Raw genomic sequence first — 26,241 nt, forward strand, 5'->3', positions numbered from 1 at the left:
ATAATCATTTTATTAATCAAATCTGTATGACTTGATGATCTCAGACTATGCTCTGAAAAACACATTGCAATCATTATTTTTCCATACCATGCTCTGGATCAATTTTCCTCAGCGAGAGCTGTCTAGCAGGAGGATCTGAAGGTCTGATGTCTTGAAGATTAGGCATGCTTATTACTAAACGTTTACTAAACATATGCTCCTGGCGAAATCGTTTCAAAAACATTTTCTCTGTGGTTCGCCTTCTGGGGCTGTCAAGCATCACATTTACTCTAAGAAAATTAAAGATGTAGAAAATAATGATTCTATTGTACTTTATAAATTAATTGTTTCCAAAAATAAAGATAATTAGAGTGCTGAGAGTACATTTCTAAGAAATTCTTTCCATTATTCAGAAATGCACATACAAAACTTTGCCATACTTTTTTGTAGCATTAATCTTATTTCTATAAGTTACTTGTGACCCAAGTTTTAAATCTTATCAGATAAAGATTTTAAGAGATATTTACTGTGGGATAATTATTCAGTTATAGAGAAAGGCATCAGTAAAAACACATTACCTATCTGCTTCAAACTGAGTGCTCAGATCCAGTCTTGTAAATGCATCCATCTTTTTGTTAAGACGAGCTTTGAGAAAAGAGTGAAACATATAGGTTTCCAACACCTGCAAGCCAATATATTATTGTGAATAATTTTCAGGTATGCATTCTTATTACTAAACCATTATTGCAACATTGTCTATTTGGGAGCTCCAAAGAAAGTATTGAGAAAATTGAGAATAATACAGACTAATATTTGGATTGAAGAAACATGACCATATCAGTCCTTACTATCGTTTGCTGCATTGGCTTCCGGTGGAGGCGCGAGTACTATTCAAATTTTCTTGTATCTGTTTTAAGCTGATTTGGGGATTGGCCCCAACTTATCTTTTATCTCATTTCATGTTGTATAGTCCTATAAGGAAAACTAGGAATTCACATTTATTTGCTTATCCAAAAATTACTGGTTGCAGAAACAAGACTTTTTTGGATAAGACTCTCGCATTCCAAGCAGGTAAACAGCAATTTTGACTGGGTAAATACACTGGTGAAGCTATGTTGTCTTATGGTGCACTTTGTAAAGAAATTAAGTTAGAGCTGTTTGACAAATTTATTTCTTAAACGTGGGTACTATTGTTAGCAAAACTCTACTTTGAGTATATCTAAGTAATTGTTGCATTTTTAACTATTTGTATTTTGCTGATTGTCCAGCCTTCTTCTGTGTAAACTGCCTAGAAATCATTTGGTATAGAAGTATAAAGTTATGTTATGTTATTACAATACTAGTTTTTTAGGTCGTTACATTAACGGGTGCTAGAATAAATGTGTATACTTAGGCATTTCTTTCTTTATGTCTGTCTTTCTTTCTTTCTGTCTTCCGCTCTGTCTCCCTCCCTGGCCCCCTGACTGTCTGTCTTTCTTTCTCTCTCCCTAGCCCCCTGTCTGTCCGTCTTTCTTTCTGTCTCTCCTCCCTGTCCAGATGCATCTCTTCCCTGCTCCCCCTGTCCAGCAGTAGCCCTTCTCCCTTCCTTTTACCACCCCTGTCCAGCAGCACCCCTTCCCTGCTCCCCCTGTCCAGTAGTAGCCCTTCTTCCTTACTTTTACCTCCCCCCTGTCCAGTAGTACCCCTTCTCCCTGTCCAGCATCCACTAGGCAGGGCAGCCTCAGGGCTTTTGCTAGGCCGGCCCGCCCGCCTCACATTATCGAAGTGGACCGACCTAGCAAATGCTTGATGAAACCGCGGCTGCTGCCACTGCTGGTCCAGGGGTGAGAAGAAGAGGCATCCCAGCAGTGGCAGCATAATCAGAAGGCAGGAAGTCAGCCAGCATAGGAAATCTGTGCAGGAAATCAGCTGAGGCAGACACCGCGCATGTGCAGCATGGAACCACGGATCACGGTCGCACGGAGTTTGAAGTGCACATGTGCGCTAAGGATTTTATTATAGCAGATTTAACTTCTTTTGTCTTGTTGATATCCATAATGCTCTCCTTGATAACTGGTATATCTTTAAATTTGTGTTTGACACTTACCCCTTTTCCTAGAAAGTAAATGCAGCTTTTTGTGGCCCAAATGTCACATGTAAGTGCCTAAATGCATGTTGCGCACTAAGCAGTATTCTATAAAGTCATACCATTCATGCACCAGAAAAGAAAGTTACATCACTGTGCTCTGCTTTAATTGCTAACATTGCCAGTGACTATGAAATATAGAAATGGAAGGAGGAGAGAGTCAACCATGGGGGGGGGGGGTAGAGAGTCCTGACACAACAGATCAGCACAGGACCATGAGGGACAGGAGGGAGGAAGGAAGGAGAGAAAAAAAATGCCCGACCACGTGGAAGGGAGAGAGATATCTGGACATGAAGGGGAAGGAGGGGTAAAGAAAGAGAGATCCAATCACGGGGGGGGAGAGAGAGAGAGATTAGACCACAGGGAAGGGGGAAGTAGGGAGAGGAGCACAGGAAGATTTGCTGGGAGAAAGATGCAGACGAGGGTAGTAAGATGATGTTTGAGGGGGTCAGATTCTGGAAATAAAGATGGAAAAAACAAGGGATATGGTGACAGAGGAGAGAAATGAGAGGCAAGAAATGGTGGGAAGAGGGAGGGGAGGGAAGAGAGGGTACCCATGGAAGGGAACAGAGAGCAAGAAGAGGGAGAAGATGGTGCCCATGAATGGCATTATTCTCTGAAACATGGACTAACATGTCCCTGGATTTCACTTCCACTCTTGCCAAGTTTAACAAGAAATGTAATGTGTGTTTGTTGCTCTAATTCAAGCTCTGACATTCTCATGATGGCACACAAAAACACACAACAGCAATAATGAACGCACTCAGCAAGAAACCGCCACACGTCAACACAAACACAGATGAGACACTGATATATCAAGTTGTTTATACAATGCTGCCAACATAAGTGCATGGAGGCAAGTTTGTAAACTTAATTGACAGACCTCGCATTTATTAAAGATGCTATGTTCTGAACCAGGCACTTTTGGAACAACTGTTGGCCTTCACCCAGTTTCTACTTTAACAGCTTCTCCATCTCCTTTTTAATGCTGATGCCAGCAGCCTGGTTCCACCCTGGTTAAGTTGTAGACTATATTTCCAGAATAGGTTCTTCCTTCTCCAAAGCATTGCCCAGTGCCTAACAAATCTAAAACCCACTTCCCTGCACCTCATCCACGCATTGAGATTCCGGAGCTCTGCTTGTCTCTTGGATCCTGTATGTGGAATAGGGAGCACTTCTGAAAATGCTACCCTGGAGGAACTGGGATTTCAGCTACTACTACTTATTTCTATAGCATTACTAGATACATACAGTGCTGTACGCTAACTTGGAAGAGCCTAAATTTGGTTTCCAGAGCCTCACTCCCATATTTTCCTAGGTCAATAGTACCTACCTGTACCATGACAACAGGCTCCTACCCAGCAATGTCTAAAACCTTATCAAGATAACATGTGAGGTTTGTCCCTTTTGTACCAGGTAGGCAAGTAACCAAGTGATTCTCACATCCACCAGCTACCCAGCTTGCCTAATGATTACATCTCCAACTACAATGGTCATCCTTCCACTTCCCTCCTGAGTAGAAGTTCCTGGAGGTAGAGAGATGTGACCCAAGGCTGCTGCTGAGGTGGCTGGGTAGCTGATGAGAAGCTTTACGCTGCGGCTGCTGGGAGCAGGTAGACGAGCAATGAGGAGAGGTTAAAATCTGTACTTCCTGGGGGCAGATGGGCAATGAAGAGAGGCTGCAGCTTCTGGCGATAAGTGAGTGGGCCTCTCTCGCATTGCCTCAGCAACTGCAGCCTAAAGCCTCTCTCCACTATTAGATACATTGGGGGGGGGGGGGGCAGTGGAGAAGATCAGTATCCACTACTTCCTTGCCACTGTAATTAGCGTTATCACATTGAAAGAATTATGAATGTATGATTTATAGGATATAAGTGGTATATAAATAATTAAAAAAATAGATGTGCATAAATATTTCCAGTTGTTCCAAGTCTAGCTCCAAGATCCTAAGAAAAATTGTGAAGGCCTGATCTATATATGCTGTCCACCACAACTGTCAAAGCAACTCCATCTCAGACCCTCTTTAAAATCTACCTGTCCTATATCACATTTAAAAAAAAATTTATTGGGATTTATTAATCACCTTTTTTCATGAAGAGACTCGCCCAAAGTGGTTTACAATATACTGAATAGTAATCAGTTACTTTTAAGTATTTCCCCTATCTGTCCCGGCAGGCTCACAATCTAATTGTAGTATCTGGGGCAATGGAGGGATTAAGGCCCAAATTCTCTATAGTGTGCTGTAAGTTAGGCGGCAGTAGGCACCCTGCCACAAACTAACTTAATTGTTTTAGTTGGTGATAAGCAGCACAGTAACTGACCATGCCATTTAAAACCAATTAAATTTTTTTAAAATGTAGGCACTTGCAAGCCTATATGGAGCACCATTGCCAAACAGAAGATTTATGCCGGAAGTCGACGTAGGCGCTAGCATGTGCCTCTCTCTCTCTCTCCTTGGCCGCTGTCTGTGTATGTTTCTGTCTCTTTCTCTCTCTTTCTCCTTGGCCACTGTTTATGTGCCTGTCTCTTTCTCTCTCTCTCATTGGCCACTGTGTGTCTGTCTGTCTTTCTGTCTCTTTCTCTCTCGTTGGCCGCTGTCTGTCTCTCTATCTCCTTGGCCGCTGTCTGTGTGTTTGTCTGTCTTTCTATCTCTTTCTCTCCTTGGCTACTGTCTGTGTATGTTTCTGTCTTTTTCTCTCTCTCATTTCTTGGCCGCTGTTTATGTGCCTTTTTGTCTCTTTCTCTCTCTCTCTTTCCTTGGCCGCTGCCTGTGTGTCTTTCTATCTCTCTCTCTCTTTGGCCGCTGTCTGTCTTTCTATCTCTTTCTCTCTCTCCTTGGCCGCTGTCTTGTCTGTCTCTTTCCTTCCCTCTCTCCCGTTCCCTGCCTGTGCCCCGCTCCCCTTCCTTTGACCGCCCCCTCAGCCCATCCCACCCCCTCTGCGGCAGCTTCACCAGCCTCCAACAAATCCTCATCCTCGACCCGGAAAGTCACCCAGAGGGGAGAGTGAAGGCAGAGGAGAAGGCTGTGCGACCACGGAGCGGCAGTAGTTGTGGCCTTCCCTCCCCTAGCTCCGTAGCTCGGTCGCCGCCGCCGCCTCCTTCTCTACCTGATGTTGGCTTCCAATGTGCGCACGTGTTGCGCACGTGCCGCATTCTGCCGACCACAGAGCGACGGACGCACGGAGCCACAAAAATTGAAGTGCGCATGTGTGCTAAGGGTATTATTATCTTAGATTTTAGTCTAAAGTGGACATACCCATTACAACTGAACACCCCTTTTCCAAACTGGAAACAGGAGACAAAACTGAAAATAGACAAGCCTTCACACATTCACCATTTCTTTTATCCAATGCAAAATCTCTTCCAAGAGAAACTAAAGTAGAGTATAAGACCAGATCTGCAGCGGTCAAAACAGCGGTTAGGGAGGCCAAACTTTGAGTGGAAGAAACTCTGGCAAAAAACATTAAAAAGGGGACAAATCCTTCTTTAGGTATATCAGTGATAGGAAAAGGAACACAGACGGTATAGTACGCCTTAGAAGATCGGACGGAAATTACGCGGTGGCGGATTCCGAAAAGCTGAACTACTAAATAAATATTTCTGCTCAGTCTTCACCTGCGAGGCACCGGTACACGGACCACAGTTGAAGGCAAAACAAAACGTGGAAGACCCGTTTCAGAATTTTGAGTTCACATCTGGGGACGTCTACAGTGAACTGACAAGGCTCAAGATAAACAAGGCCAAGGGACCGGACAATTTACACCCAAGAGTGCTCAGAGAATTGAGAGATGTTCTGGCAGAACCGTTGGCAGTGCTCTTCAATCTCTCACTAAGTACGGGGAAAGTTCCGTTGGACTGGAAAACAGCCAACATCGTTCCTCTGCATAAAAAAGGCTACAAGGCTGAGGCTGCGAACTATAGACCGGTAAGTCTCACCTCAATATACTCCATGAGTGTAAACTCATGGAAACACTAATTAAGCATAAATTAGATACGATCTTGAATGAGGGAAATCTCCGGGATCCCAATCAACATGGATTCACCAAGGGTAGGTCATGCCAGTCCAATCTTATCAGCTTTTTTGACTGGGTAACAAGAAGGCTGGACTCAGGAGAGTCCTTGGACGTTGTATACCTGGACTTCAGCAAGGCTTTTGACAGCGTCCCACACCGCTGGCTGCTGAACAAGATTAATTTGATGGGGTTAGGAAAAACTCTAACTGCATGGGCTAAAGATTGGCTTAGTGGTAGTACCCTCTCTAGAATGTCGGAGGTGACAAGCGGAGTGCCGCAGGGTTCAGTCCTGGGCCCACTCCTCTTCAACATATTCATTGGGGATCTGACTCAAGGGCTTCATGGTAAGGTAACCTTATTCGCTGACGACGCCAAACTATGCAATATAGTAAACGACTACAATCTACAGGACACTATGGAGCATGACCTGCGTACTTTTAGAAAGTTGGTCCTCGATCTGGCAGCTGGGCTTCAATGCCAAGAAATGTAAGGTCATGCATCTCGGTAACGGAAATCCGTGCAGAACTTACACCCTGAATGGAGAAACTTTAACCAGGACTAGGCAGAACGAGACTTAGGAGTAATCATCAGTGCTGACATGAAGGCTGCCACTCAAGTGGAGAAGGCTTCATCTAAAGCACGGCAGATGATAGGTTGTATCAAGAGAAGCTTCGTCAACAGGAAGCCTGAAGTCATGATGCCATTGTACAGAGCCATGGTGAGACCTCATCTGGAATACTGTGTGCAATTCTGGAAGCCACATTACCGTAAAGATGTGCTCAGAATTGAATCGGTTCAGCGTATGGCCACCAGGATGGTCTCCGGGATAAAGGGTCTCCCGTACGAAGAAAGACTGAGCAAATTGCAGCTCTACACTCTCGAAGAGCGTAGGGAGAGGGGAGACATGATTGAGACATTTAAGTACATCACAGGACGGGTCGAGGTGGAAGATGATATCTTTCTTCTCAAGGGACCCTCGACCACAAGAGGACATCCGCTCAAACTCAGGGGAGGGAAGTTTTGTGGAGACGCCAGGAAGTACTTCTTCACGGAGAGAGTGATTGAGCATTGGAACAAGCTTCCAGTGCAGGTGGTCGAGGCATGCAGCATCCCAGACTTCAAGAACAAATGGGATACCTATGTGGGATCCCTACGAGGGTCATGCCAAGGGATAGGGTCACTAGGGTATAGACTTGAATGAGCGGGTCAGTAGAGTGGCAGTATAATTACAATTATACTTAAGGGGGTCAGTAGACTTAAGAGGGGGTCAATAGTGTGGGCAGACTTGATGGGTATAGCCCTTATCTGCCGTCATCTTTCTATGTTTCTATGTTTCATTGCATGATGACACTAGATCCACAAGAGAACAAGAAAGATGAAAAGATATAATTCATTGCTGCCATATAAATGTGTAAACATTTTGATCTTAGTTATTAAGATGCCATATACTGTAAATCTAAATAAATGCAAATAAAAATATGGCAAATGTGTGCGATTATAAAGATATCTACATGAAGGAACTGCTATGAGCTGATCAAAAGTCAGTTTCACCCTTTTTAGATTTCAAGTAATCTCTTTACATTAAAAATAAATTTTACATTGCACATAAAGTCAAAATATCAAGATTGTTACCTTTCTATAAAATGCTTGATCCTCCAGTGGTCTTGTCTTAATAAATTCTTCACTATTAAAAACTCTGTGCTCATAATTAAGATGATCCTTTACGCCCCTGCATTATAAAGCATATACACATCTGAGAATGTAGAAACATTTTCACAATAATAGATAAAACTGCAAAAAAAAACTGCCATACAGGCAAAATCTAGACTAGCAGTGTCCTCCCCAGGACCTTCTGAGCAGGCAAACCGCCTGACAGATTTTATTGACTACCTGACTAACATAACTTAACTTTATAATACTGTACATTTACTTCCCCACTCTCACCCAGCTACTCTTTCATGCCACCCAACTGGCAAAAATTTTTTTGGGGGGTGAAATACCGACTAGTGTTTCACAAAATTTATAACCCAAAGCATATCTGCATTAACCAAAATGCTATATGGTACACCAGTTAACCTCAGTGGAGCAGGCACCGCAAACATGAAAAGAATTCTTATGGCCAAAAAGATATAGTTAAGCATTAAAACCTTATCAGTCAGTTTTCCAAAGTTTAAAATACAGGCATCAGAGGCACAAATTAATCTATCATATCGATCCAGCAACTTCTATATAAAAAAAGCAGAAGACAAGAGAAGTTAGTATAATCTGAACAGCTAATCTAGTTCCCCAGAAGTTTGTGCTGTAACTGCGGCTTTTTAACATATTTATAAATGATCTAGAGATGGGATTAACTAGTGAGATAATTAAATTTGCTGATGACAAATGGTTCAAAGTTGTACAATCACATATATATAAAATGGAAAGAATAATTGTTATACAAAAAGGGAATTATAATAACTTTAAGAAGATTTGGGGGCCATTGACTACTTATTGTAATGATTAGACACCTTTTTACATTGAAAGTATAATTATAAATATGGGAGGGGGGTTTATAGTTATAATATAGGTTTAATCAATAATTATGAAGATAGCATATATATGTTAACTTTTTATTATAATATTTGTGAATAGGGTGGGTGGAGGAGGGGGATAATTTATGTACTTCAGATGATAATAGAAAGAATTTCAAGTGATGTGTATGAATAATTGATGTAATATTGTACACTTGATGGAAGATAAAAAAAAAATTGAATAAAGAATTGGGGGGAAAAAAAAGAGGATTGTGATAAATTGCAAGAAGCCCTTGAGAGACTGGGCATCAAAATGGCAGATGACATTTAAATGTGAGTAAGTACAAAGGATGCATGTGGGAAAGAGGAACCCAAACTATGCAGGGTTCATATTAGGAGTCCAGATGTCATTGTTGAGGATACATTGAAACTCTCAGCTCAATGTGCAGCAGCAGCGGCTAAGAAAGTAAATAGAATTTTAGGAATTATCCGGAAAGGAATGGAAAACAAAGATGAAAATATTATAATGCCCTTGTATCACTCTATGGTATGGTTGCACCTCAAATACTGTGTGCAATTCTGGTCGCTGTATCTCAAAAAAGATATAGAGTAATTAGAAAAAGTACAGAGAAGAATGACAAAAATGTTAAAAGGGATGGGACAACTTCATTATGAGGAAAGGATAAAGAAGCTAGGGCTCTTCAGATTGGCTCAAGGGTGATATAATAAAGGTCTATAAAATACTAAGTGGAGTGGAAAGGGTAGATGTGGATCGCTTGTTTACTCTTTCCAAAAGTACTAGGACTAGGGGGTATGCGATGAAGCTACTAAGTAGTAGATTTTAAACAAACTGGAAAAATATTTCTTCACATAATGTGTAATTAAACTATGGAATTAATTGCCAGAGAATGGGTTAAAATCAGTTAGCTTAGCAGAGTTTAAAAAAGGTTTGGATAATTTCCTAAAAGAGATGCCCATAGGCCATTATTTAGATGGCTTTGGGAAATCAACTGCTTATTCCTAGGATAAGCAGCATAAAATCTGTTTTACTACTTGGGATCTAGGTTGGCCATTGTTGGAAACAGGACACTGGGCTTGCTGGACCTTTGATCTGTCTCAGTATGGCAATTCTTATTCTGAAAAAGTTGGATGTGTGAAGAGCGCTTCTCCGATATCTTGTCATGGTTTCACTTTCTACCTAATGATTGAAAAGCTTACTATTTTAAACTTGTGTTGCTGACAAAAATTGTTCAGACTAAAAACTACTTTGTCTTGTAGGAGATTCTGCACAGGAAAGGGGGAATTCTGCTAGGAGTAAGTTACATCCAATGCTCAATGAATGTTTTTACCACTTACCCAGCTTTGAGATAAGACAGAAGCTGGAAGGATTGAAAGGAGTCAGCTTAGGAGGAGAAACAAGAGGAGGTGCTGTATGCAATAAGTGTTCTTCATAAAATAGATCCCAACTATCCATGTCCTCCATACTGCCAATTAATTCCTATACTCTAGTGCTCATGTCAGATAAGAAAGATGTACAACTACACGTAGTTAGTTAGTTATTTATTCAATTTTCTATACCGTACTCCCAAGGGAGCTCCGAAGGGTTTATATGAATTTTGTTCAGGTACTCAAGCAATTTTCCCATCTGTCTCAGCAGGCTCACAATCTATCTAATGTACCTGGGGCAATGGAGGAATTAAGGGCTAGAATCACTAACTCACCTTTCCGATCCAATCCGTGGGTGATCTGTAGCCCAGTCTTGTCGGGCGACTGATTCACTAAACAGTCCTCATGCAAATTATTTGATCGGAGGCACACCCCACACCGACCGCCCGGATCGCTGCAGAATGATCCAGACGCATGCGCAGACCATCTTGCACAAGCTAATGCTGGAGGCTTTTTGGCTTCAGAAGACACATCCCAAGCAGGCTGCAGGATCAGGCACACCAGGGGTTTGTCTTTAAACTTCATAAAATCAGGCACTCCTCTGCACACAACCCACCAGCCCCTATACAGCATATCAATATCACAGCCGAGGCAAGAAGCAGCAGTCATCACAAGTTTCCTGCCCGCTCTCCCCCTCCAGATTCACATCTCTGCTACAGAAGCTCATTTTAATTACTGATGCTTCACTTTTTTAAACACGCTTTTTAGCCAGATATGACAGAACACATAGGAACATAACATAAGAATAGCCTTACTAGGTCAGACCAATGGTCCATCAAGCCCAGTAGCCCATTCTCACGGTGGCCAATCCAGGTCACCAGTACCTGGCTAAAACCCAAGGTGTAGCAATATTCCATGCTACCAATACAGGGCAAGCACTGTCTTCCCCCATGTCTTTCTCAATAACAGACTACGGACTTTTCTTCCAGGAACTTGTTCAAACCTTTCTTAAAACCAGCTACACTATCCGCTCTTACCACATCTTCTGGCAACACGTTCCAGAGCTTAACTATTCTCTGAGTGAAAAAAAATTTCCTCCTATTGGTTTTAAGAGTATTTCCCTGTAACTTCATCAAGTGTCCCCTAGTCTTTGAAATTTTTGACGGAGTGAAAAATCAATACACTTGTACCCGTTCTACTCCACTCAGGATTTTGTAGACTTCAATCGTATCTCCCCTCAACCATCTCTTTTCCAAGATGAAGAGCCCAAACCGTTTTAGTCTTTCCTCATACGAGAGGAGTTCCATCCCCTTTACCATCTTGGTCGCTCTTCTTTGAACCTTTTCTAGCGCCACTATATCTTTCTTGAGATAAAGAGACCAGAATTGAACGCAACACTCCAAATGAAGTCACACCATGGAGCGATACAGGGGCATTATGACATTTTTAGTTTTGTTAACCATCCCTTTTTTAACAATTCCCAGCATCCTGTTTGCTTTTTTGGCTACCGCTGCACATTGGGCAGAAGGTTTCATCGTATTGTCTGCAATGACACCCAAATCCTTTTCTTGGGCATTAACCAGCGGATTAAAATTGCAGGTTAAAATCACGAGCTCGCACTGCAGGGACAGGGCGGCAAAGAGCAGGAGAGTCAGCAGGAAAGAAGAGACTGGTCCTCAGCAGTCGATTCTTTTTGAATCGGCCAGCCCAATCGGTGTTCTTTCATTGGTTTAGTGACTCACTGCCTTCCTACTTTGCATGCCATTTCCCCTCATTTGCATGCGCAGATCGGATCGGGTGGGAGGTTACTGAATCGGGACAGGGTTGGAGAAGGCCCGCAAAGCTTAGTGAATCTAGCCTTAAGTGACTTGCCCAAAGTCACAAGGAGCAGCATGGGTTTGAAAACACAACCTCAGGGTACTGAGGCTGTAGCTTTAACCACTGCGCCACACTCTCCATAAAGGTGCTCCTGCACATTTATATTTAAATGTGTTTATTAGAACAAAGTGGTTCGAAAACTAAACAAATATGAGGAACAACACTGCAATTACTTGTGTTAAAATGCGCAATTCCAAAAAATCTCTCCACAAGTGTAATTCTTCATATGTATATCAAAAAAGGGTCTAAAACATCAAAGGACTGAAGAAAACATTCAATACGAATGTCACTACTGAAATGTGCTGAAAAAGTGCTAAATCATATATAGTGCTCAGTCACCAACCAAATAGTGTCATAAAAATGCCAGCAATGGTTGTAACGAGGGACCATCATAGCACGTATAAAGTCCCTCTTACTGCCCTCCAAATAACATAGAATTAAATTCTTAGATGTTTCATAGAATAAATGTTATATATAGAACAAAGTGCACAAAAGAACAGCAACAGCAAAATACAACCATTTTCTTAGTATAAAGCACCAGAAACAAACCCCCTACCTCACCTTGTGCTCCTACACATTTAAGACGCACTGCTTTTGTTTCTTGTTACAATGTGCTGAGAGCAGAGCCTAGGTGATGGTCTGGATATGAGCATCAAGTAGCGGTGATATTTCTGTGGCACAACTGATCATGTCTGAAGGCACACTAATTGAGAAACATGAATCTAAATTCTTATCTTTCTGGAATTATTAGAGCATAGCAGAGCTGTGCTGATCTGACTCCCATCTCAAAGCATCTAAAATTTTTTCACATTAGTTTCTATTATACAGCTAGCTAACAGGATATAGTGTAAAATGATCTGATCAGTACTTCTAGCTCCTCAGTCATACGCAAAATGGGGAACATTAGATTATATATTTTGAATCTTCTTACCACCACAAATTAACCCATAGCACAAGATTTTCTTGAAACTCATGCACATACAGATGACATTTGTAAGAGTCTATAATAAGCAGATCAAGATAGATCTAGCAGGTTTGGTAAACTGCCTTGTTTGCTGAGCCATGATATCAAGTCAGTAAACATATAAGCATGGTAACACAGGTATTATGTGTGCAAATAAGTAGAATTCAGTATGAACATAGTACATAATACTAGTATTATATGTGTATATATGTAAGATGATTGATTGGTATAAATGTGTACATATACGTAGGATGATTAATTATAAATGTGTCTGTATTGAAAACCATCTCAAACAACGCTAATTCTGTATTGTAACACCTTTACAGAAGTCATGTAAACCGTTCTGAATTGACTCCCCGGTCATTAGTAGTGGTATCTCCACCCATGTTCCCCAAAAGGCAATAACCTCCCACCAATATGTGGAAGTTTGGCTGATGGCTTGGCCTCATAACTGCTTCTTGTGAGTTGTGGCAGAGCAGGATTCTAAAGATTTGGGGTGCCATATCACGGCTGCGCTTCGCTGGGGATGAACTTGCACTGATCCCTGGTTCAAATCTAGACTTTTTCCTGACCCCCAGACCAACAGGGCACCAACACCCCCGAGGGAACAGAGGAGGCTAAGCCAGTGGTTCCCGCCCCACCCCCTCACATGCCACGAGGCATGTGGAACACAGACAATTCTCAGATGGCCATCCATTGCAAACTTAGGATGAATCCAAGGAATGCTAGCCTGAGAAGTCCATCACAACTGTTTTTAAGCAAAATTGAGGTGTTTTGAGGCAGAGAGAGGCTTTTTATTTTCAAATTGAGAAATTCAAGATGGCTACTGTAGCAGCAATTTTAGCACCAAAAATGGCCCAGGGGAGCTACACTGGGGTGCAAAAACTAGTAATTTGGGGATTTTAGAGGTTGGGGAACCTGAATCTAACCCCAGAACTCCCCCCAAAACACTTTTTAAGACAACCCCCCCCCCCCTCGATTTTGTTGTTCAGACTGTCAGTCTGTTACTCACTGTGCCATGATGTGTGCTGGAAGCTGCAAGTGCTGAAGCTGCAAACAGCAGCAGCTTATAGGGAGAACCTCTGCCTCAACAAGCTTGGAATCCAGACTGCTTTTGTCTTCAGACTGCCTCAGACAAACTGGCCACTGACCTCAATTCTCACCTCAAATGGGATAGGGTGGAGGAAACAGTTAGCCCCGATCCTGGAAAAATCGCAACAAAGCCACTCAGCCTGCGTTCAAGCCCACTGCGGATGAACCTGGAGCCTCCAAACTTGTAGTGCAGGCTGTTCAAGTGGGTGCACTGCAAAGCAGTCTTCCCCTTGGAATCAGACCTTCAACCTCAGAGTCTGTGCTCTCCTGTAGCCAGAGATGTCCCAAAATTGGAATCCTCAGCAGCACCGAAAAGTCTCGCAAATGGTCCAAAAACCCCAAATATAATTGAAAATCAAACATGAGCAGAAAAGGCCGGCTCCTGCCATCTCACTTGCAGAGAAAGAATTGGGGAATTGGAGGACAGCCCAGAGGGATGGGAGGCAGAGCAAAAGAACACTAATGAGGCTCTCTACAAGAGTTCTTGCAAGAAAGGATGGCCTACCCACAGGTCCAGGAATAGAGTATCTGTCGCACTAGAAGCTTATCTTACGAGGGTGTACTTAATAGTGAATAGCAGATGGAGAGATGGCCTTTTTAGATAGATCTCTCTACAGTGGAGATCTTATAGGTCTTCCAGTCTATGCGACCAGGAAAGTCCCCAGGATTGGATGGCTTTACTGTCACTTTTTATAAAACATTTCAGCATCTCCTGATTGCACTTGCTTAATTCACTGGAGGGGGACACTAAGCCACCATATTTCATGAGACTTGCTCGGATCACCATTATACCTAAGGAGGGTAAGAACCCAGACCAATATAGCCACACAAGCAACAAAACTAGACTACCAACCTTCCAATTTACTGATAACGACTCCAGACTACAAATTGTTTAGAAAATAAATAAAAACCATCCTATTCAAGACTTCCTTGAAGACAAACTAACACCGCAAGACTCATCCCAATTCTCTACTCTTCAATTCCTCTGGAAATGGCCTGATAACTTCTTTTGTAATCCGCCTTGAACCGCAAGGTATTGGCGGAATAGAAATCACTAATGTAATGTAATGTGTCTTTCCACCCTATATCCTTGATATACACAGTATGAGATGTTAGTTGTTGAAAACCTGAGTTGTATTAGGTTGCTTGAGATTGATTTTTGGTATAGGAGAAGTGATTGGTGCTGCTATTTTTGTCAGGCTGGTATTTTATCTTGATTTTATGTTGAATATAATGTACAGTATATTTTTTTTTTTTTGTAAGATGTCTGAAATGTTTCTAAAGTACTATTATGTGTGTGTTGTACTTCGCTTTGTAAAAGGCGGATTATAAATAAACAAACCATAAACCATATGGATTGACACCAAGATCCTAAGATACTGGTAGATAGACTTATGAGTTGGATATCTCAACTAGTCCATCCTGACCAGTCTGGGATTTTGGTGGGGAAGCAGATTAGAAGGGTCTTAAATCTGAAGGACAGGGTAAAAAGGACAGAGTAGTCTTCATTAGCACTTAATATACCACCCATCAAAAATATATCTAAGTGGTATATAATAATAAAATTAATAGAGGAGATGCAGAAAAGATCTTTGACCAGGTTTTCTGGGCCTTTCTTTATGTTTGCAACCCATGTAAACTCTCCATTGGTGCATATTCAGGTTAATTGGGGGTATTTGGATGTGTTTGAATTGTTTTGGAATTCCAGGCAGAGATGCCTTCTTCTCTCATCCTATTTGCACTAGTTATTAAGCCTCTGGCACAGCAGGTGTGGGATCAGGGGCAGATCACTGGAGTGTGGGCTCACAGCACAGATCATAACATTAGTTTGCTTGCTGATGACCTGTTTATGCTGACTATTCCTCAGGACTCACTGGCAAGAGTAATAGGGGAGCTAGATTCTTACAGAAAGGTTTCTGGGTTCCAGGTTAATATGGCTACATCTGACGTTCTGAATGTGACAAGTTTCACCTGACCAGGAAAGGGATATAAAGCCTACTTTCCTCTTAGATGAGTTAAGAGAGTGATCTGTTATTTGGGAATACATATTTTAAGAAAATATAACATATGAGTTCCTAAAACCACAAAGTTTCTAATTTTTCAAATGTCAACAATAAGAATAAATAACTACAGGAAAAAAACTGGTAGAAACAAAAAAACAACAAACAAACCCAACAATGGCAAAAGGTCTACAAATCTTTAGATAGATCTTGTTTGCTGTTGCCTACCTGAAGATGGCAACAATTAAATGCAGAGCAATCTGCTGCAATTCAGAGTTCAGGTTTTGCTGCCAAATCTTCTTTCGCATTCGTAATTCAGCAAGATCTGTACACGAGCTCAGATGGCAGAGTTCTAAGTCATAATGCAACTGCAAGGTTTTCACACTAAGGAAGTAAAACAATAAAAAGAGTATTACAGCAGGATGAAAATCTTTACAAAAATATTTTTTTATAGACTTCTCAATAATGTAGCAAGAAATCTAACATATTGTTGAGAGATTCAAGTCAAAGAAATTTATCACTATTGAAGTCCTATGAACTAACAGACAGTAAGGTTGACAGACAAGATTGATTGTATCTATATGAAATAATACTACAGAAGGAGTACAATTTAAAAAGAAACACCAATATAATTGTTTACCCATAGACAACAGTTACAAGCACCTAGGAATTTTAGCACAAGTTAAAGATAAAACAAAATCAGACTACCTAAAGATGGTCTGGAAATTTATAAACTAAATGGTAGAAAGGCCATAAATACCTGGGCCATTCCAGTAACAGATACACAGCTGGAATTGTAAACTGGACCAACTAGAATTAAATAATCTGGACCAGAAAACTTGAAAGCTGAAGACAATACACCATGGTTTGCACCCCATGACACTGACCAACTATATTTATCATGAAACACTGGTAGTTAAAGTCTATTTCAAGTTAAGACTGTCAAGGAGGAAAAACAGAAAACGAATGATTACATCAAGACCAGCTTCAGGAAGATCACTGAGGATAACAGAAGAAAAATAAATACAGATCTGAACTGAAAATCTATTTGGCTAACTGGAAAACAAGGCCTTACATGAACAGCTTATGGCAGAACTTCTCAAACTGTAGGTTGGGACCTCAAATGGACTTGCAACCTGAGTGGACTCTACATAGGTAGGTATATCATTATTTTACATCTTCAGAGATCAAACAATTTTATTTCCTTGTAATCATGGTGCCATGGCCACAAAAAATGGTAAACACTATTACAGTCTTTTCTGAATACTGCAGCTGGATGTGAAGGAACAGATGCTTTGTGGCAGAGCTGAGAAAATATACAGTGAAGTATTCCAAGTTACAGAGATGAAATGTTGAATTGTTCATGCATGTGATCAGATAGCTTCAGGTGAAAAGATTGCTACTTTGTTCAGAAACTAAAGCCACATGAATTTCAGATGGAAGCAGAAGCGTGACTGACTCTTGAGACAAAGGGTATTTAGGGAAAACCCATAAGGCTAGGGGAGAGAACAGAAGAGACCACTAGGCACAGAGCTTGGCAACAGGTAGCAGAGAGAGATCATACCACTGCAGACCTATCAGAGCAAAGGTTGTAGAGATGACCAGGAAGTACAGCAGTGAGACAAAGGATCCAAGTTCAGCTGAGAGAAAGGGAGGGGGTCTTAGAAGAAAAGACCACTGGCAGCGAAGCTTATACTGTACAAGTAAGCAAGAATGGCTGCAGCATGCACAAGACTACATTGCACACAATGCTTTGCTCACACACCATAGCAGGAAATGACTGCAGTATTAAAGTTTTATGAGGTTTTCCATAGGAAGTCAGACAGTATTTTATCAATTCGAGCATAGGTCTGGGACTTCAAATATATGGGTAGCATGCTCAAAATATAGTTCACCACAGGAGAGATCATCATCTTGATGGTTTCCAGACGTCCCCACCATGTGAGCTTAAGGGGGGACCATTTGATAGTTAGAGATTTAATAGTATCAAGAAGGTATGTGGTGTTGTAATCCAAGGTATCATCAATGGAGGGCCCAAAGTATAATCCCAAATATTTCAGTTTGTCCTACTGTTAACCATTTGTGGACACAAATATGGAAAACGATCAGTGACATTCTACACATCTCTGAGCCCCTTACTCTAGCCACGGTGGTTTATGGTGGCTATGGCCTAAATACCACCATGACAGAAGCTTTGGCTCATCTGCTTAAAGCACTGATCTCCATTGTCATCAAATTAATACTGACACATTGGAAAAACTCATCTGCTCTGTCACACAGCTTGGTGGAATATGGTCTGTCTGACAGCTAAATACGAACTCTATGCTGCAGATAAGAAAGGTATACTTTCAAAAACCCAGTCCATCTGGCAATCCCTAACTGATTTCTGTGCTGATATATAATTTCATGATGTATCTATGATATTGCCCTATTTCTGAACTACTGTGATAAGAATTCTGATTGATGTCTCTGGTTTTTGTAGCTGAACGGTCATTTATTATTTATTATTATTTTTGTTTACGGTATGATTTCTCATCTTTTTCTTTTTGTATATTTTCTTGAGTTTTCAGTAATGCGCTGGCTGTATTTGGCTATCCTGATAGATAATAATTTATTATTCCATTACTATTGTTCTGCTTGAACTTACCTTGTTGGTTGCGTTCCTTGTTTATTGTACTACTTAAATGCCAAAAAGTTCTATGAGGTTTTAACATCAATACTCAGTGTTCGCGCAGGCCTGGGAGAAGTGGCAGTAAGTCTTTCCTTTGACATGGGCTGAGGATACATTGAAGTATTTGGGTATTTGGGAGTAAGGATCCCTGCAAGATCACTCAGGGTAATAGAAGAAAAATGAATACAGATCTGAACTGAAAACCCATTTGGCTAACTGGAAAACAAGGCCTTACATCAGGGGTAGGGAACTCCGGTCCTCGAGAGCCGTATTCCAGTCGGGTTTTCAGGATTTACCCAATGAATATGCATGAGATCTATTTGCATGCACTGCTTTCAATCCATATTAATTGGGGAAATCCTGAAAACCCAACTGGAATACGGCTCTCGAGGATCGGAGTTCCTTATCCCTGCCTTACATGAACATCTTATGGGAGCTTTACATGTTGAATGTGGTCCCTCTGTTATAGGATGCTCAGCATAAACTAGAGTTGTGGCAATCCTCCCATTGTCTCTGTTGGGGTGGGTTTATTTATATAATATGATGATAATACCTGGATGGTTGTACAAATTTCTAATGTTGCCTTTGTATCTCACGCATAAAGAAGAGAAACATTTGCCCAGGTTAATCCAGAAATGTTTGTGGCATGGGAAAAAATCCTAGGTTAACAATTATTAAAATGATGCAACCTAGAAATAAAGGGGGACTTGGATTGTGAATGTAAAATATATGCTGGTAGCTAACAATATGAGACATCTGAATGACTGATGTGGAAACTCAACTTTATCCATTGGTTCATTTCAGTGCACTCTTGCATATTTCCCCAGATAAGTTACTAGCGTTTCTGAAGGACTTTGTATTACTACGGCCCTTGCAAACCACCTGTAAATTGACTTGTAACAACTTGAAGGTATCGTCCTCTATATCCCCTTATCTCTCCATTCGGAATAATCCCAGTTCCTGCCTGGAGTGGACAATAAGGTTTTTGTGGAACAGGAGAAAAAAGGCATTTGTTATTTGTGTCATGTTTTGACTGCAAATGGCATTATGAAGTCTTTTGCGGACCTAATGTGGGAATTTCGAATCTAGCAAAGGAACCTCTTTGCATATCTGCAGTTGTGCCATTACTTGAAGTCCCTGTCTAGGAAGTACTTGTCGGAAGAGGTTCAGAATGCCTCTCTACCTTATATTCTCTTGGATCCCTACATAACGTATCACTTAGTTGCCATCATGCAGTAATCTAGAAGCCCCTCTGACATCTTATAAGATGTTGGCAGGAAGCTGGTCTGAGGATAAGCGGACTATTATATCTGAGGACTTACAACACACTTGTGTGAAATGTTATTTCTAGATTCCAGATGGGGTGACCTTGTGGGACATCCAATATAAATTCTTACTGAGACTTTATATATCATCACGTCGGGCATATCTTACCTCCTATCGGTCTCAACATGTATGCCCAAAATGTTAGGCTTCCTGGGCAACGTTGGGACATATATTTTGACATTACCCCAAAGTAAAAGGTTTTTGGACTGAACTGATTACTTTTGTTTGATGCCAATGGAACCGTTGGCTACCGATTTCTCCTACTTTTTTATTTGGGGATTATGGTACCTCGAAGCCCATGTCTAAAGGACTGCAATGTTTTCTTCACAAAGAGACAACTATTGGCAAGATAGTAATCCTTTTAACTTGGGTAACACCTGACGTTCCTTCATGGGATATCTGGCGTACCAATATAATAGCAAACCTGGGAGCCATTTTGGCTCACACTCATGCATGCTGCACATAATAGGATACTGAATTATCCTTGACCAGTTTGGAGTGTCATATGTGTTTATCCTGTGGAGTGTACAGAGGAGGGATGGGGTTGTGGAGAGGTGGGTTCTTGGGGTTGTGAAGGGTTTATGAAACAGCCGAGAGTGATGATATTGTTCTAGGGGTTTCTTTTTTGGCAGCAGCAGTTATTTTACATTTCTGTATGCTATGAGTTTGTCGTGGTTAACTGTATATGTTGCTCCAGCTGTTTATATTCATTAAAAATGATTACAACATAAAGTTCTTTGAGATGAGAATAACATTAAACATCATCTTAGAATCGTTTCTATCTATGCTGGAAAATTAGGGAAATCTCTTTTCTTCAAAATCACTGAGCTTTGGAATAACCTTCCTGCCCTGCTGCAGAATCTGGGCTCCTTCCAGTTATTCCGAAAGCATCTGAAAACTTGGCTATTCTCAAAAATGTAAATCTCGCTACCCTCTTTATAATCACTAATTCTTATTATGTTTTTCCTTCCTTACATTAATCCTGTAAACTGTGCCGAGCTAATGTAATGCCCCTGGACTGAGCTATATGGGAGAGCGAGCCGGGGCTGAGAGAAAGTCCAAGACACCAAGTTTGTTTGTTTTTCCTCCTTTTTATTTGGGGCACTAGATTTTCAGTTCAGATCTGTTGCTGTTTTCCTTCACCTCACCACATAAAAGGCGCTACAAAATTCTTACTTGTGGTCCAAGCCGGGGTTTCCCACATACTTGGAAACTGGCCCGGCCACAATATATATATATATTTTTTTTTTTTTTTTTAATTATGTGAAAGTGCTGTCTCTGTACCTAGTGGACCCACAATCTAATTTTTTTTGTTCTCTTATTTTATCGCAGCTGGCGTCATGATTGTTGCAGTTGTCTGGGTCTCACCGCATCTGGGTAGGTAGAACAGATATTTCAGCTATCATGCTGTGGCTTTCTTCAGGGTACGCTGTGAGGTCTACAGTGAAGACAGGATACTGGGCTAGATGGACCATTGGTCTGACCCAGTAAGGCTATTCTATGTTCTTATGTAAAGTTTTAAAAAGCAAAGATACCTATAACAAGTGTTCTCTGAGGATAGCAGGTATATATTCTCACATGTGCGTGATGTCATCCATGGAACCCGGTATGGACACTGCCAAGTGCACAGTCACTTTAAATCTTTAGGCACATTCCTGCCCAATGTCAGCTCGCAGGACCATCAGTTCGGTAACAAAGCTAAGAAGTCAACTAGGGGAAGTGGGCGGGTTGTGAGAATATATGCCTGCTGTCCTCGGATAACACCTGCTACAGGTATATTTGCTTTCTCTGAGGACAAACAGGCATAACATTCTTACATGCAAGACTCCCAAATTGTCAAGATCATGACCCTGCAGAAAGAAAATGTTTATATAAACATGATAGTGGGGAAAACAAAGAGGGTTGGAGAAAAGTTTGCAAAACTGCTTGTCCAAACTTGACTGTCTCTTCTAGAATTTTGTTCCAAACAATAGTGAGAAGTAAAGGTACGGATCGAGGATCAAGTAGCCACTTTGCAGACATCCTCAACAGATGCAGAGCAAACATGGGCCACTGAAGTAGCCATAGCTCAGACACTATGGGCTGTTAAACAGCCACGAACTTGCTGCCCACGTCGGCTTCAGCACTCTCTCTGACATAGGCAGGGAGGAGGAGGGGTGCCAGCGCCCCAAGGAAGACCGCACCAGGGTGGACCACACCCCCGTTACTTCGCCACTGTATGGATGGCAGTGGACAGGTGATGGGTTCTAGAGAATGCAAAGTAGAGCTCTGAATGAAAGATTGTCTGGATGTTTCAATGACCACAGATACTCCAGCTGAAAGGGAGGAAGTATTTACTTGCTTGGTGAAAGAAACCACGCTGTTAGTGATAAGGAGTGAGGGTTGGGCTGAAGGAGGGATCCTTTGTTCTGCATTAGTAGTGCTGGAACAACTGCAACTTGCATAATTTCTTAATTGAGAGCTCTGAGAGAAGCAGGAACCAAACCTAGAGTTATCAGTACAGTGCTATGAGTATTACAGTCCCTCAATCTTTACAAAAATTGGAGGAGATTTTTCCCAATAAGAGGTATAGGAGGAAATACATAGAAGAATCTGTCCCCCCAATGAATGAGGAAGGCATCCAACATGTGACTGGGGGTGTAGAGTTTGGAGCAAAAATCTTTGAATTTGTTGTTGGGAGGGAAAGTGAAGAGATCTATATCCAGTGTTGCCCATTTGGAGAAAATCTGACATAAAAGACAGATATCTGTCCTGAGAGACCATTCATGAGGCTGAAGGAGTCTGTTGAATTTGTTTACCAAGACATTCTGCTTCCCTGCTAAGTAAACTGATCTGAGAAGTATTCCGTGAACAGTTGCTCAGTTCCAGATCTCTATTGCTTTCATGCAGTGGGGGTGAGATCCTGTACCCCCTTGTTTGTTCAGATATAGAACATGGCAACTTGATTGTCCATTCGGACAAGCACTACCTGTTAGAGGAGATGATCCAAGAATGTTTTGAAAGTACTGCCTATTGCCCACAGTTCAAGAAGATTGATATGGAGAGTTTATTTATGGTAAGACCATCCTCCTTAAGTGTGGAGGCAGTCCAGATGAGCACTTCCATCCTATTATTGATGCATCTGTGATTAGAAATCTGCGATGGTGAGAGGCTGGAAGGAATCCACCACCATTGGAGAGAGTGATAGAGGACCAAGGTAACTTGGATTGGAGCAGACATATGTCCCATGGCTTGAGACCATTGGGTCAACAAGGTCCATTATGGAACTCGGAGGTGAAAACATGCCATGTGACCAAGAAGGCATAACATCTGACATGTGGAAGTGTGAAGGGAGGAGACTGACACAGGTGAATTAGATTGTCTGCTCTCTGCTTAGGTAGAAAAGCTCAACCCTGAGTAATATCCAGGACAGCCCCTATGAACTGTAGCACCTGACAAGGGTTCAGATGCAACTTTTGGTAGTTGACAGCAAACCTAAGCAGCCCCTGGAGACAAATTGTTGAATTGAATTATCTGCTTGCGATGATGAAGTAGGAAAATACATGAAACCCCCATGTGTAAAGGGCTGCCACCACTACCACTACGCATTTCATAAAGACATGAGGGGCCAAAGACAGTCTGAAGGGCAAGACTTTGCACTGGAACTGTTAAGCTCCAAAGTGAATGCAAATATACTTTCTATGAGCAGAAAGAATGGATATGTGAATGTAGGCTTCTTTGAGATCTAGAGAACAAAGCCAATCACCTTTTTAAACAATTTCAGATTGGTTCTGCTGTCCCCTACTCAGGCACAATGGGAAAGTACAAGGTCTTCTGTCTTTTATTTCCTAGCCCCCTGGCTTTGAATATAAGAATAGCCTTAGTGGGTCAGACCAATGGTCCATCTAGCCCAGTATCCTGCCTTTATGGTGGCCAATCCAGGTCACAAGTACCTGGCAAAAACCCAAATAGTAGCAACATTCCATGCTACTGATCCAGGGCAAGCAGTGGCTTCCTCCATGTCCGTCTCAATAACAGACTATGGACTTTTCCTCCAGGAACTTGTCCAAACCTTTCTTAAAACCAGCTACATTAACTGCTGCTACTACTACAATTTTTTCTAGTGCGCTACTAGCATTTGGGTTGTTGAATTATATTTTAAATTTTGGTAACTTTATTCTGTGTAGGTTAGAATCCAGTAGAGGTAAAAGGGTTCCCAGAGAAACCATGTGAAACTTCTCCTTCAACAAGTATTTGTTGAGGCCCCAGAGGTCTATAACTCTCCGGTCTTTTTGGTATCAGGAAATACATCAAGTAGAACCCTTAGCCCCTCGTCTGCAGAGGAACAGGTTCCATTGCGTTTAGCTGGACAAGGGCTGAGAGTTCTTGGTGAAAGAGGGTCTTCTGCAAGATTTGGAAGGTTTTTGATGTGCTGAAGAGAAAACTGAAGATACAGCTTCACAGGACTGCAGAAAACAAAGAAATGATGGTTCTACAAAGCACTAACACACATGCAGTGCAGTTGGTAGTGTCTGTAATGGATTTGGTAGATGACATCACCCATATATGAGAATATTATGTCTGTTCTCAGAGAATATACATTATAAACAGATTGAGTCAAATGGATTTTATAATATATCAAATTTTTTTACCTTTTTATGAACATTTCAGCTGCTTCTGAAGGGATATCTGGGATGTCAATGTCAAGATTATCTTCCGCACTTGATTTTGAGTGTGTAATATTTCCATGATCAATATCTATTAAAATTAAGTCTTCACCTTCCTTGGAAAACATTTTAAAGGAAAATATTTATGCAAATATATACCCAAGAACTAATTTTATATTTCACTACAATATTGTTACAGAATGAAAAAGTTGTTTAATTACTGAAAACAAATGACAGATTAAAGAACAAAGATATATTGGTCCAAGGTCAGTAGAAGGCCACATTTATGCTATAGAATCAAACACTTGTACATCATGAAACTTCAGATTATTTTAATGACTGCCCTCTCTCTCTCAAACCTTTCAAAGCTATGGGTATAATCTTAATAGCTTAAATTTGATGGAGGCTTTTAAAGTTACTGTATACCTGTTACAAAACACAACATCTACACATTTCACCCCCCCCCCCAATTTTTTTCTTTTATCACTCATTTTCCCTCTTTTGACAGCTCCCAACTTAGATGTCCAGCCGAAACAACTCTGTCAGGAAGAGCTGGATTAAGTTCTTTTGACAACCACTCTCAGTTCTACTTTATTGGTCAAGAAGGGTAGTCACAGTAGTAGCCATATGTAGGAACTAAGATGCATAGCCATCCACTGCTGACTCCATCTGCAGAGCCTGAGCCACAGAGTCCATGTCTTGATTAATTGTGCTGAAGTTCTTTCATTTGTTTAGCTCTTTAGACAATCTTATACTCCTACCACGAAGGAGTTACATTCTGGAAAATACCAAGCCTATCAATGTAAATGCTGCCTTGTTTAAACCATTTCAAGCAGGGCATACTTTAAAAGAATTAAGTTGATATTCAAAAGGACTTATACAAACTAAATTAAGCCTTTTTCCCACAACTTTTGCCCTGACAAAACAGCTAACTTTTGGCTATTTCATTATATGGCCAAAGTTGGCTGTTTTCAAACTGAGCAAAATCTGGGCAAGACAGGTGCTGAGGAGAAACCTTTTTGGATTTCAGCAATATTCAGCCACTATCCAAATAAATTATCTGTTTATCAACATGTATACAGCAGGTATATAATCCCATTTTAGATGAAATAAAGAAATCAGAACCGAGACAACCAGATTAGAAAATGAGAAATTCCAGCAGTATTTTAGAAAAGGGTCTGCAATGAAGAGCTTCTTCTAAAATATATGCAGGAAATAAGGAAAAATCAGGAGTAAGACCTTCATGAAAATGTAGGTGAAGACCTCTATGAGACCCCAAAAGTTATATTTTGAAGAGAGACATTGTGCTATTGAATTCTAGTTTCTGGACAATCATATTTCTCTGTCAGCAAGAAAAAACAATATGCTCTATATGAGATTCATCTTTGCCCCCAAAAGCTGGCAAGCATCTCCTGACTATTACAACATTGGTTATCTGCTGATGGTTCAGCCTTGGCTACTTTAGGACTTTCCAGAAGATGACGAACCCAAAACAAGAATAAGAAGATAAGTCCAGGCACCATTACCTACCAAAAGTTATCTAAACTACTAATGAAGGACAATGAAGCTCAGGAGAGGAGGGGGCCTACTCACAGAAATTATTGAACTTAGTATTAAGAATGTATTGTCAGGGAAATAGAAAGGTCAGTTT

At 41.1% G+C, this 26,241-nt stretch overlaps 1 protein-coding gene across 2 annotated transcripts in view; it reads right to left on the reverse strand.

The window, feature by feature from the left end:
• DENND3 (DENN domain containing 3) overlaps positions 1–26,241 on the reverse strand; it is a 178,484-nt gene that overhangs the window by 66,784 nt on the left and 85,459 nt on the right. For both annotated transcript variants that reach the window (XM_033934187.1, XM_033934188.1), the window contains exons 8-12: positions 24,576–24,706; positions 16,176–16,331; positions 7,750–7,846; positions 558–661; positions 88–269 (exon numbers count right to left, since the gene is read on the reverse strand). In XM_033934187.1, coding sequence (XP_033790078.1) covers positions 88–269; positions 558–661; positions 7,750–7,846; positions 16,176–16,331; positions 24,576–24,706 — 670 coding nt within the window. The remainder of the gene's footprint in view (positions 1–87; positions 270–557; positions 662–7,749; positions 7,847–16,175; positions 16,332–24,575; positions 24,707–26,241) is intronic.

Source organism: Geotrypetes seraphini, chromosome 2 (assembly GCF_902459505.1).
Source record: "Geotrypetes seraphini chromosome 2, aGeoSer1.1, whole genome shotgun sequence".
Lineage (NCBI taxonomy): Eukaryota > Metazoa > Chordata > Amphibia > Gymnophiona > Dermophiidae > Geotrypetes > Geotrypetes seraphini.